Source organism: Canis lupus, chromosome 10 (genome assembly GCF_003254725.2).
Source record: "Canis lupus dingo isolate Sandy chromosome 10, ASM325472v2, whole genome shotgun sequence".
Classification (NCBI taxonomy): Eukaryota; Metazoa; Chordata; class Mammalia; order Carnivora; family Canidae; genus Canis; species Canis lupus.
The window spans coordinates 31927789-31941082 of NC_064252.1; the positions used below are offsets into that span (position 1 = coordinate 31927789).

General features: G+C 37.6%; 1 protein-coding gene across 1 annotated transcript in view; it reads right to left on the reverse strand.

The window, feature by feature from the left end:
• Positions 1–832: 832 nt before the first annotated feature.
• PWP1 (PWP1 homolog, endonuclein) overlaps positions 833–13294 on the reverse strand; it is a 29277-nt gene continuing 16815 nt past the window's right edge. Inside the window, exons 9-15 of the mRNA XM_025461716.3 lie at positions 11803–11899; positions 11098–11159; positions 9826–9937; positions 7255–7345; positions 7046–7167; positions 6069–6174; positions 833–5339 (exon numbers count right to left, since the gene is read on the reverse strand). Coding sequence (XP_025317501.1) covers positions 5230–5339; positions 6069–6174; positions 7046–7167; positions 7255–7345; positions 9826–9937; positions 11098–11159; positions 11803–11899 — 700 coding nt within the window. The 3' untranslated portion in view covers positions 833–5229. The remainder of the gene's footprint in view (positions 5340–6068; positions 6175–7045; positions 7168–7254; positions 7346–9825; positions 9938–11097; positions 11160–11802; positions 11900–13294) is intronic.

The following is a 13294-nucleotide window of genomic DNA, read 5'->3' on the forward strand; positions in this document are numbered from 1 at the left end:
AAAAAAAAAAAAAAAACACAAAAAACAAAAAAAACTGTTATCAGTTTCTCAGGCCCTTAGGTACTTTTCTAGAATCTACACATATTCTTAGGGAATATATTGTCACAATGCCAGGTTCCTTCTTGGGTTATGTTTCCTCCTGGCTATTGGTGCAATATTTCCTCCATGACCTCATTCCTCAGTGCTTCTGGGCTATGACCTGTATTTCTTAGTCCAACATTTATGGAGTTACATGTTGAACTTTGCAGTGGATGCTGGGATGTACCACCTACAATCAATCCCTTTCGTGAATAAGCAGCTCTTTCCAAAGGTGCTCGCTGACTGCTCACAGCTAAAATTTTCTCTGGAAATGGCTCTCAGCTTATGGCAGCTGCCTTGCCGGGGCAGACTGTTTATCTCCGGCAGACGGCCGGAAACAAATGACTGGTTGAGGCGGGGGCACGTCTCAACCACAGTGCATCGATTCCAGATTTGTGTGGAAGTCAGGTCAGCATTAGAGCTAGAGCTTTGAAAGGGACACCTGTTGCAGCCGTCCGAACGGTCCAGCGTTTCCCTCTGCCCGGTTCTGCATCCCTGATTTCCTTACAGGCTTTGTTTCAGAGAGTATTTCCCAATTAATCTATTGCAGAGTTCCATGAAATCAAATTTACGGGTGTTTAATTTGCTTTTATAATCATCATGTATTATTTCTTTTTTGTTATATTTACGTCAATTTGAGGGAGAGAAGTTAGCGTTAGGAGCAGTAAAACATTTGGGAATGTGTATTACTTTACACTTTGGCCAAGACAGAAGCAATTAAGATATGACATTGTCTTTTGCCTCAGGGGCAATCTTTGTGTTTCATATTCTTTTTTTTTATTGAGATATAATTGACATATAACATTATATTGGTTTCAGTTATATGACATTAAGATCAGATTTCTGTATATATTGTGAAATGCTCACAACTCTAGTTAATATCCATCCACATATATACTTACAAATTATTTTGTGATAAGAACTTTTACAATTTACTCTTAGCAACTTTCAAATACACAATATTATTATAGTTTCCATGCTGCACATTACGACCTCATGACTTATAAGTGGAAGTTTGTACCTTGTGACCAACTTCACTCATTTTACCCAGCTGCTAGCCATCTGTTCTCTGTATCTATGAGCTCAGGTTAACAAAAAAGACTGCACATATAAGTGAGATCATATGGTAATATCTTTCTGACTTATTTCACTCAGCATAATTTATGCCCTCCAGGTTCATCCACGTTGTTACATACAGCAAGATTTTCTTTTTTTATGGCTGAATATTCCACTGCACATAATTGTGTGTATACACACACATACTTTCTTTTCCATACATTGATGAACATTTAGGTTGTTTCCCTGTCTTGGTTGTTATAAAGCTGCAATGAATATGGCAGTGGAGATACCTTTTTGAGTTTTTGTTTCCTTGGATAAATACCCAGAGGAAAAATTTCTAGGTCATATGGTAGTTGTATTTTTAATTTTTTGAAGACCCTCTATCCTGTTTTCCACAGTGGCTGCACCAGTCTAGTTTCTCACCAGTAGTTCACAATGGTTCCCTTTCTCAACTCGTTATTTCTTGTCTTTTGATAATAGCCATTCTAAGGAGTATGAGATCTTGAGTCACTGTGGTTTTGAGACATAGTTCCCTGATATTGGTGACATTAGGTGCATAACCATGCATCTTTTCATACTTCTGGCCATCTGTAGGTCTTTTGTCTATTCAAGTATTCGCTCATTTTTTAATGTTTTTTTTTTTTTTGCTATTGAGTTGTAATCCTTTATTTTGAATATTAACCCTATTATCACATGATTTGCAAATATTGTCTCCCATTCTGTAAAGTTGCATTTTCATTTTGTTGGCTGCCTTCATTGTGCAGCCAACAAAATTATTTTGATGTTATCAAACTTATTTTTTGTATGTCCTTGCTTTTGTTGTCAGATCTAGAAAATCATTGCCAGAACCGTCAAGATGGTCACTTATGTTCTAGGAGTTTTATGGCTTTAGGTCTTATGGTCAGGCCTTAATCCATTTTGAGCTGGTTTTTATATATGGTGGAAGACAGTGGTCCAGTTTCATTCTTTTCCATGTAGCTATCCAGTTTAACCAACACCATTTATTGGAGACTGTCCTTTATCCATTGTATATTCTTGGTTCTGTTGTTGTAGGTTGCCCATGTATGCATGGGTTTCTCAGCTATTCTTTTTCATTTATCTGTGTCTTTTAATATGCCAGTACCATATTATTTTGATTACTATAGCTTTGCAACATAGTTTGAAATCAGAAAGCATGATGCCTCCATCTCTGTTGTTCTTTCTCAAGACTGCTTTGGCTAGCAGAGCCTGGCTGGCTTGGTGGAGCATGCAACTCTTGAACTTTGGGTTATGGGTTTGAGTCCCATGTGGCATGCAGAGATCATTTGAAAATCAAATCTTAAAAAAAAAAAAAAATTGATTTGCCTATTTGGGGCCTTTGTGGTTTTAGGGTTATTTCTGTGAAAATGCCATTGGAATTTAGATAGGGATTGCACTAAATCTGTAGATTGCTTTGGGCAGTGTGGGCATCCTAGCAATATTCTTCCATTCCAAGAGCATGTAATGTCTTTTAACCTATTTATGTCTTCAATTTCTTTTTTTTTAATATTTTATTTATTTATTCATGAGAGACTGAGAGAGGCAGAGGGAGAAGCAGTCTCCATGCAGGAAGCCCAATGTGGGACTCAATCCTGGAACTCCAGGATCATGCCCCAAGCCAAAGGCAGATGCTCAACTGCTGAGCCACCCAGGTGCCCCTATGTCTTCGATTTCTTTCATCAGTGTCTTAAGTTTTTCAGTGTACAGGTCTTTCCCCTTCGGTTAAATTCTTTTGTTCTTTTCTGTGCAGATGTAAGTGGGATTAAGAAATTTCTCTGATAGTTCATTGTTAATGTACAGAAATACAACATATTTCTGCATATTGATTTTTGTACACTGGAGCCTTATTGAATTTTATTAGTTTTAAGTATTTTGGTGGAGTCTGACTTAGATGCTTTTTCTTTTCCCAAATCCGAATCACTCTGGTTAGGGCTTTCAATACTATGTTGGTTAAAAGTGGGGAGAATGGGCATTCTTGTTTCTGATGTTGAGGGAAAGCGTTCAGTTTTTCATTATGTTGGCTGTACACTTGTGATATATAGCCTTTATTATGTTGAGGTACATTCCTGCTAATCCTTGTTTTTATAATGGATGTTCAATTTTGTCAGATGTTTTTTCTGCATGTTAAGGTGACCTTATGATTTTTATCCTTATTTTGTTAATGACATGTATCATATATCAGGTAATGAGCCATCCTTGTATCCCTGGCATAAATCTCTCAGTTGGTTACAATGTATGATCCTTTTAATGCTGAATATGGTTAATATTTTGTAGAGGCTTTTTACACCTATGGCCATCAGGATACTGGCCTAGAATTTTCTTGTGGCGTCCATTTCTAGTTTAATACCAGGATAATGCTGGCTTTATAAAACAAGTTTGAAGTATTCTCTCCTCTTCCATTTTTTGAAGAACTTGAGGACTAGTTAGGTATTATTCAAATGTTTGGTAGAATTCACCAATGAAGCTATCTGGTCCTTGACTTTTGGCAGGTTTATTTTTTTTCAATTTATTTTTATTTTTTGTTGTTGTTGGGAGGTTTTTGATGACTTGATTCAATCTCCTAATAATTGGTCCCTTCAGATTTTTTATTTCGTGATTGAGACTTGGTAATAGTATATTTTTAGGAATTTTCCATTTCCTCTAGTTGTCAGGTTTGTTGTACTCTGTTCATAGCAGTCTCTTATGATCCTCTATATTTTGGTGGTGTATCAATCATGACAATTTTTGTTTGATTTTGCATCTTTTTTCCTTAGTCTAAAGGTTTGTCAGTTTTCTTTTCAAAAAACCAGCTCTTGGATTCATTGATCTTTGATTCTTTTTAGTTTCTATTTCACATATTCCTACTGTGATCTTTATTTCCTTCCAACAACTTGGGTTTTGTTCCTTTCTTTGTAGTTCCTTGAGGTGTAAAATTAGGTTGAGAGGCTCTCACTTCTTGATACAGACATTTAATGCAGTGAACTTCTCTTAGGACTGCTCTTGCTATATCCTTTCAGTTTTGGTATGTTGTATTTCCACTTGTCTCAATGTATATTTTCTCTTTTGATTTCTTCTTTGACCCACTGGCTGTTCAGTAGCATGTTATTTAATCTCCCATGTATTTGCAAATTTTCCAGTTTGCATCATGTAATTTTCTAGTATCATATCACTATGATCAAAAAAGACACCTGGTATTTCAATTTTCTGAAATTAAAATTTTTTTTTTTTGTGGTACATGTGATCTATCCTGGAGAATTTTCCATGTGTGCTTGAGAAGATGCATATTCTGTTGCTTTCAGAGGGAATTTCTGTATAGTTTCCATTAAGGCCAATGTTTCCATATTGATTTTCTGTCTGGTCTATTCACTGGTGAAAGTGGGATAGTAAAGTCCCCTACTGTTATTATATTGCTGTTTCTTCCTTTAGGTCTATTAACATTTGCTTTATATATTTAGGTACATATTTAGGTTTTCCTATAATATTTACGAAACTGACACCTTTATCATAATAATGTAATGCCTCTTTTTGTCTTTGATTACAATGAATATACCATGCTGGGGGGAAAGAGGCATTTAGTTACTGAACTTTACAAGTAGCACTGAGAACAATTCTAAAATCATGAACACTGATTGGAAAACAGTTAAGTCAGGAAAGAGCAATTCCTGGGGCACCTGCCCGTTTATGGTTACTGTGCCAATCATGGCAATATTGGCCAAATCACAGCCATTCTAGGCTTGAGTTTACCCATCTTTAAGATCAGAGATTTTCTTCTCCTAAAATTCCATAAATTATTACCTGTTTTGCAAACCTCTAGATTACCTATGACACATGGCATATTTAAGGAATTATTTTTTTAAAAAACTTCTTTATTATCCTCTTCAAGAAATGCAGTAGGATCCCTAAACACCAAACATTTAAAAGGCAAGCACAAAGACCAGCCCTATTTGTGTTGCCACCATAGCTGCAGAGGAATGTCTGGCAGTAAGAAATGAATTTAGTTTCTGTCATTACATGGCTCCAACTACACATGGATGTTTTTAGATCAGTTTTTTAAAACTGAGTTAAGGTAATAAACAGGAAATTTTATACTCCTCGTTAAGACTCCATTGGTGTGTCTGAGCTCCTGCTCCCAAAAGGGCCACTAATAGATGAACTTCTTGTATTGCCAAGAACAAGCCTCTCTCGTCTTCCAAATGCTTCATTTACTAAAACACAAATAAATAAGAAATTAACACCAGGAAATGAAGAACCTGTAATATAAAACACAGAGGTGTAGGAATGAACAGTACTGTTTTCTGTCCTACTGTGGACATTTTATGAAAATATACTTAACACTTTATAAAAGGGAAATGAAATAACCAACTAAGAAGTCCAAGTTAACATTCTGAATGAGGTTAATCACATTTTAAGTTGCTCTACCATTTAATTTTCTTTGCCTTGTCCTTGGTTTTATTTATCATGATAAAGTGACTATTTTTTCTTTCATTTTTCTCTGTCTCCTAACCAGCAGAGACCTTTTTTTGGATTTAGAACCTTTTTTCTACATGGAAGATTCAGGAATCAGTGAAGCTATGTCCTCTACCCCAAGGTAATAAACAGCCAGGTTCCTCTGAAGGGAGGGGAGTGGTCCCTCAGAAAGTTGGATTTTGTAAGAATATTGAGAAAAGGCAGATTATTTACACTGGGAAGGGGAGGGCTGTTCTTTGAGACCACATAATATTTCCCTCCAGCTTTCCCATAAATTCAAATTTTGTCATAAATATTTTTTAAATGGTGTACATTTAAACTGTGAAGACAAATTTGTGAACATGAGCAACTCCATATTACATGTGATCCTATTTCCCAAGCGGAGGACATTACAGTATGAACAATAGATCTAACTTATTCAAGCCACACATTTTTCTTGTTTAGAAAAAGGAAAGTAAGATTCTTACCTGATGAGACCGTGCTTATATCCCAGACCCGAAGCCCTTCTTTCTGACCTCCAAAGGCGTAAATAAATGGCAAATCGGGGCAACAGGAAGAACAGAACAGAACTCCCTAGAAGAAAAAACGGAAGGTCAGTGCTTTCAGTCCTTCCAGAAATTCTTGCTCCTATACACGAACTTATCTGAATCCGCTCACTCAGAACCAGCTCATCAGTATCTCTTTTTAACAAGCTTGTAAAGTAGTTCAGAGTCCAAGTGGCAAGACGAAGCCACAAGTTCAGCATGATGGCCGTTCTGCAAGGATGTGTGTACTCTGACTACTCAGGTCTCTAATCTGCTCAGTATTCCCAGAAACTTTTATTTTCCCTTTTAAGCAATGATGTTACTACAGGTCACCATTAAGTAATTTTTAAAATTATTTTTTAAATTTCTAAATTTTTTAATGCTTATTACTAGGTACACGAAAAAGTATCAAAATCACTAAGATAATCACCATTTATGTTTCAGGATAAGATATTCTAGATTTAAATATAAACATTTAAGCATTTAAATATAAGCATGGGATAGTACTATATAACTGTGTCTGTAACTTACTTTCCCCACAAATATTTGTACATACAAACAGATGTGCAGTGTTCTACATCTGCAATTATATTATCTCAGTGCCTGGCATATAGTAGGTGCTCAATAACTATTTGCTAAATGAATTCACGTTTAAAAAAGAAAACCATCGTTATTCTGCTTGAGTCCTAGAAAATCCTCTTGCCCACCCTTCTTACCAAACAACTGTTAATGTTAATCATGTCAGTTGGGAAAGGAATCAGACAGTCACTGATTTTCCTCTAAAACTGTCCTAAGTCATAAACCTCCCATCAAATTTGACTAAGCTCAAGATGAACTTCAACAAATATTCCTAGGGAAAGACGTCAATATAGGTCAGAAACAGAAAAAAGCAGAAAAGAAAGGTGCCCAGAGATTCTTACCATTTTCATGTCCCTAGAGTGAACCAGACTTGGCCTGTCTCCTAATATGTCCCAGATCTTCACATATTTGTCAGCTGATGCTGTCACAAGACAACCCTTGATTTGACTACTTAGATCAAGACCTAAAAGAAGATAAGATTAGTTGTGACTCTGAAATATAGACTTTAATTCATCATAAGTTAATAAAATGAAAGACTATTTGTGCTCACCAGAGATTTCATCATTGTGTGCATTAAGTGTAAAAATTGGCTTATCTGAACGTGCATCCAAGTTATATACAAAGCCATCATCTGTACTAGCCTGGAAAGAGTAAAAAGGGGCAAGATCATGCTACATGGCAATATCATTTAGCAATGGGTAAGCAGTATAAATTATAGTGAAAACCAGCTATTTACCTGAGGAGCTTATTAAAAAATACTGTGAAAGGGCAGCCCTGGTGGTGCAGCGGTTTAGCACCACCTGCAGCCCAGGGTGTGATCCTGGAGACCCGGGATCGAGTCCCGAGTCAGGGTCCCTGCATGGAGCCTGCTTCTCCCTCTGCCTATGTCTCTGCCCCCCCCCCCCTTCTCTGTTTCTTATGAATAAATAAATAAAACATCTTAAAAAAAAATACTGTGAAAAATTTACTTATGTATAAGCAGCATCTGTTCCTGCATGGACTAATTCAGCTAGTAGGTCTACTGTGCAGTAGGTGTGAGGATGAAGCTCTGGTTATGGTGTGGACAAGTGTTAGCGATGTGTAAGCATAAGTCAGATTCAAAGGAACGGAGGCCTGGAAGCACAGCCACTTAAGGTATAGGCTGAGCAGGAGCTCACAGAAGAATCAAAGAGAGGGCCTAACAAAGGAGGTCAGGGAAGCCAAGGAAACAGTGCTTCTGACGAAAGTGATGGATAGTGTCAACATTTTGGCAGAAAGGTTTAATCAGATAAGAGGCAGATCACAGTGGGTTGTTACACTTCTAAGAAAGGGGAGGAAAGAAGGAACCATGAGACAGACCTAGTCAAGGATGAGACACTTGAGCCTGTATGTAGATTGGGGGCAATAGCCATTACTGGAAACAGGGAAGGAGAAAAGGACAAGTGATACAATCTTGGCAGGTGGGCTGTGTGAGGGAACACAAACAAAAGAAGACAAGGTCTCATCCTGGGGAGCCTGGAGGGAAGGGGTAAGCCATTTTATTGTAACTTTTCATTTTCCTAAATATTTTTGATTTAGTACCAATGAAAACTTGTTAGCAAAGAGCCGCAGGAAATGGGTGTGTTTGAGTGTTGAGAGACAACATATGACACAACATTCAAATACAGCTGGGACTTCACTCCTAATCATCATAAAATGGAACTTGGCTTCAGGCCAACAGCGCAGCACCCCTGAACACAGAGATGAGATTAAGTGTGTTCAGAATCATTGCTTCAGGAACCTTATTAAAACTGTCCACAGGGCAGCCCCGGTGGCTCAGAGGTTTAGCCCACTTTCAGCCCAAGGGGTGATCCTGGGGTCCCAGGATCGAGTCCCACGTCGGGCTCCCTGCATGGAGCCTGCTTCTCCCTCTGCCTGTTGTCTCTGCCTCTCTCTCTGTCTCTCATGAATAAATAAATATTAAAAAAAAAAAACCTGTCCACATATCTTAAGAAAGCTGTTTTGCCTTCATTCATAAAGCACTATATATTTTACTTTAGGAAAATTAGGAAGTTCATGGATGTATCATAATTTCTTTAATCTTCTTTTTTTTAAATATTTTTTTTAATTTTTATTTATTTATGATAGTCGGGGGGGGGGGGGAGAGAGAGAGAGTCAGAGTCACAGGCAGAGGGAGAAGCAGGCTCCATGCACCGGGAGCCCGATGTGGGATTCGATCCTGGGTCTCCAGGATCGTGCCCTGGGCCAAAGGCAGGCGCCAAACTGCTGCGCCACCCAGGGATCCCAATTTCTTTAATCTTCTGAATGAAAGTTGGGATTTTATTTCTCCATGGATTGAAATGTCTGTGGAATCTTTGAATGCTATATAGAAAACTGTTATCCTACATATATTAAGGCTAGTTATAGAAAGAACTTACACTTTTTTCCTATTTGGGAGACTGCTTTTTTTTTTTTTAAAGATTTTATTTATTTATTCATGAGAGACACTGAGAGAGAAAGAGGCAGAGACACAGGCAGAGGGAGAAACAGGCTCCATGCAGGGAGCCTGACGCAGGACTCGATCCCCGGTCTCCAGGATCGCACTCTAGACTGAAGGCGGCGCTAAACCGCTGAGCCACCGGGGCTGCCCCGAGACTGCTATATTAATCAAATAGGCTAGCATTCTCATTACTGGAGCTCCATTTAATTTAAATAAAAGAATATCTTCTTGGATGAACTTAACCATTAAAAAACACAGATTAACCATGCTTAAGATTTCAAAGAAACACATTAGTAATACAATCAAAATCAGAATTAAAATGTGGCTGAAAATGGCTGGAAATTAGCAAAATCATGGTGACTATTTGTGGCCGATCCACTGTTGTTAAAACAATTTTTTTTAAGCCCTAAAATCTAACTATTTTACAACGTTAGTACAGAAAAAGCAGGGCACCTGGCTGGCTCAGTTGGCAGAGCACGTGACTCTTGACCTCAGTGTTGGAGTTCAAGGCCCATGTTGTGTGTGGAGCCTACTCAAAAAAAAACCCCAAAACCCAAAAAAATAAACACAACAGAAAAAAGCTCTTCAGAGACTCTCTCTACAATGGAATTAATGTCAGTCATTAGCAACCTAGATAAGCAAAACAGTAGTATGCAGTCTTACCAAAAAATGACAAGGTGAAAAGTGATTCCAAGTCACTCTCTCAATCTGCCCACTGAATCGCCACATTCGATGGCTTTCATCTGGACTTCGGCAGTCATACAAAGCCACTGACCTGGACACAGGCAAAGTTACAGTTTTAAGAGTTCAACTTTATACATTTTATGTTTGTTTATAATGAAATGGTAATAAAACAACACTGTGAACTCAAGATCCAATTATTTAAAGCTTGTTTTAAGGTTCTAAAATAAAGTAGAAAAGAGGAGTTGATTTTCACTAACCGGTGGACTCCGGTTCTGTCACCTGAAGGCACTGGTGGCCTCTTGATTTAGTAGCAGGCTTGACTGTATCCAGGCTGAGCCCTCCACTTACACAATGAATCTTATTTCCAAAAGACCAGGACAACTTCAAATTTCCCTGTTCCTAGCAGTGCTCAGAGCCAGATAATCCATGTCTTAGCCAAATTTACTCTCTACAAGCAGCTTACTGTGTTGGGGGAGCCAATGGATAGACGTTTATAATCTGAATGAATCCCAACTAAAAATATAAACCTATCACTCTTCAAAAGAATAAGGAATCAAAATAAAGTCTGCAAGTTGGTTTCTGCTTCTACTCTCTCCCACCTTCAGACCTAATCTGTAAAAACATGCACACATGTGACTGGAAAACCCCTGTGATGGACTGTCAGGGGTCTAATTCTTCACCTCTCCCTATATCCACACCACATCAGTAATGTAGGAATTCTTCCATAAAGGCAGTTTGTTTTCTACTCCGTATTACCTGTTTCAGCTAAGAAAGTAAGAAAGAGTGTACTAGTTCTGAGCCTAGGTCTCAAGAGGCCTTGGTATCTCCGCTTCTGACCTCATCATGAGAACATGGGTGGGCTAGCCCACTGCTCCTATGAGGATGTGAAACACAAGAGAGCCAAATCTCCAAAGGCCCACCAAAACAAGCCAAGATAAGCAGACCTACCAGTTGAATCTAGCTTAAATTAGCTCAGTCTTGCAGTGGCATAAGAAATGTCCCTGAATTTTGAGATACCTATTTCAAAGCAATGGCTAACTCATATGCCCTCTAGGAATCAAAGTAGTTGCTAGTTAGGAACTACATTATTATGACAGAACCACATTCTCTTGCAGACTGAAAGGACCAAAGTTGAAAGGGAAAAGTTTTACTAGAAATTTAAACAGTAATATATTGTATCTGAGCATCGTGATACTTTTTCTGAATTACAGGATAAAAACAGCAGCAATAATTCTTGCAGTGTTTTCTTACTTATCATAGGATCCAGAAATCAGAGTCTGTGCTTCAAATGGATGAAACTGCAGAGTCTGGACCTAACCAGAAAAGACATAAATGAACAGAACTATGTTTGTTTGGTTTTGATAAAACTGCTTAGTAAGAGAACCAATTTCGTGGTATTTGTATACAATTTTCCCTTTGAAACTTAGCACTATTTAAAGAAACAAATGTACTACATAATCAAAAGGACAACACACTTTCAAAGGGGACCCTTATAATGCAGGATTTCTCAAGTCGTGTTTGGCAGAATATTTACATCCCTCAAATGTTAAATATATTGAGAACAAAAAAGGAAGCAGTCAAACTTATCTGGGCAACTCAACACTCTCTGGAAGTCCCACCGTGTACACCAGCTCACTGGGTCCCTGAGTTTGGCAGTAACAGGTCTGTTACATTCTTTAACTTCATCTGGTGACTGGTGCCTGTCTCTTTATAGAGTCTCTGTAAACATGCTACAAAGTACTCATGTTTTTAGTCACTTCATTTTTCTGTCTCCACATTTGCTTTCTAAGATGGGTAGTTCTAACTATCATACAGGGCTCTGTGAGGATGCAATAAGAGAGCATGTCAAAGCACTTTGTAATTCATAAAAAACCATATATAAATGTTTGGAATTATTGATAGCCAACATTTGTCCCATATTTTTTAGAATCCCTTTTATCCACTCAATCACCATACCTTGTCTGTGTGTACGGCAAGGCTAGCTGCGGGTTTCCCCAAGGACATATCCCACAGAATTACAGTGTTGTCAGCTGATGCACTTGCCAGCACATTTCTAAGAAAGGGAGAAGACAAATCAGGTAATCGTTTTTAAAGTCAATAGCACTAAATATAAATCCCATTTTCAATAACATCAAATGGAATAAAATATTAAAGAATAAATTTAACAAAAGCATTCAAGATTTACATATTGAAAACTATAAAAGCCTGAGAAAGAGTATCTGAATGACAGAAAGACGTCCCCTGTTCATGGACTAGAAGACCTAATTAAAAAAAAAAAAAAAAGGATTATTTTAAGTAATCTCTACACCCAAAGTAGGGCTCAAACTCAAGATCAAGAGTTACATGCTCCACCAACTGAGCCAACCAGGTGCTCTGACTTGATGTTAAGACAGAAATACTACAATTTATAGACTAATCTATAGATTCAATCAATACCTTTCAAAAATCCCTGCAGACTTTTTATTTTCTTTTTGGAGAGAATGGACAAGCTGGTTTTAAAATCCATATGGAGGGGCACCTGAATGGCTGATGGTTGAGTATCTGACTCTTGGTTTCGGCTCAGGTCATGATCTCATGGGTCATGGGATTAAGCCCCGTATCAGGTTCTGTGCTTGGTGTGAGTCTGCTTGAGATTCATTCTTCCTCTCTCTCTCTGCCCCACCCACCTATGCACACACTCTCTAAAATAAATAAGTAAGTAAGTCTTTTAAAAAATTCACATAGAAATACAATGGACTCAGAATAGCCAAAATAATCTTGGAAAAGAGAGCAAAGTTGAAAAGTTCACAGTCTGGATTTCAAAACTGACTGAAAAGCAACAATAATCCTAACAATGTGGTACTGGCTTAAGGATAGCCATACAGGTTAACAGAATAGAATACAGAATAAACCTGAAAATTTATGGTCATTCGTTTCTGACAAGAATGTTAAGATTATCCACTGTTCAATGGGGAAAAGAAGGATTTTTTTCAACAAATGGTTCAGGGATAACTGGGCATCCTCTTGCAAAAGAGTGAAGTTAGACCTCTATCTCATACTACCTCAAAATAAAACATGTTATTACTAACAGAAGAGCTAAAACTATTAAACTCTCAGAAGAAAACAGGTATAAATCTTCATGACCCTGGGTTAGGCAATGGTGTCTTAGGTATGACACGAAAAGCCTAAGAACCAAAAGATGTAAATGAATCAGATATCATCAACATGAAAAACTTTTGTGTTGCAAATGAGATCATCAAGAAAGCGAAAAGACAATTCACAGTATGGGAGAAAATTATTTGTAAATCATGTATCTGATAAAGGACTTGATTCTAGAATATATAAAGAACTTTCAACTAAAGAATAAAAAAACAACCCAGTTAGAATATGGGGAAGGAATATGAATGGATATTTCTCTAAAGAAGATCTATAAATAGCCAATGAGCATGGGAGAAGTTGTTCATTAGGA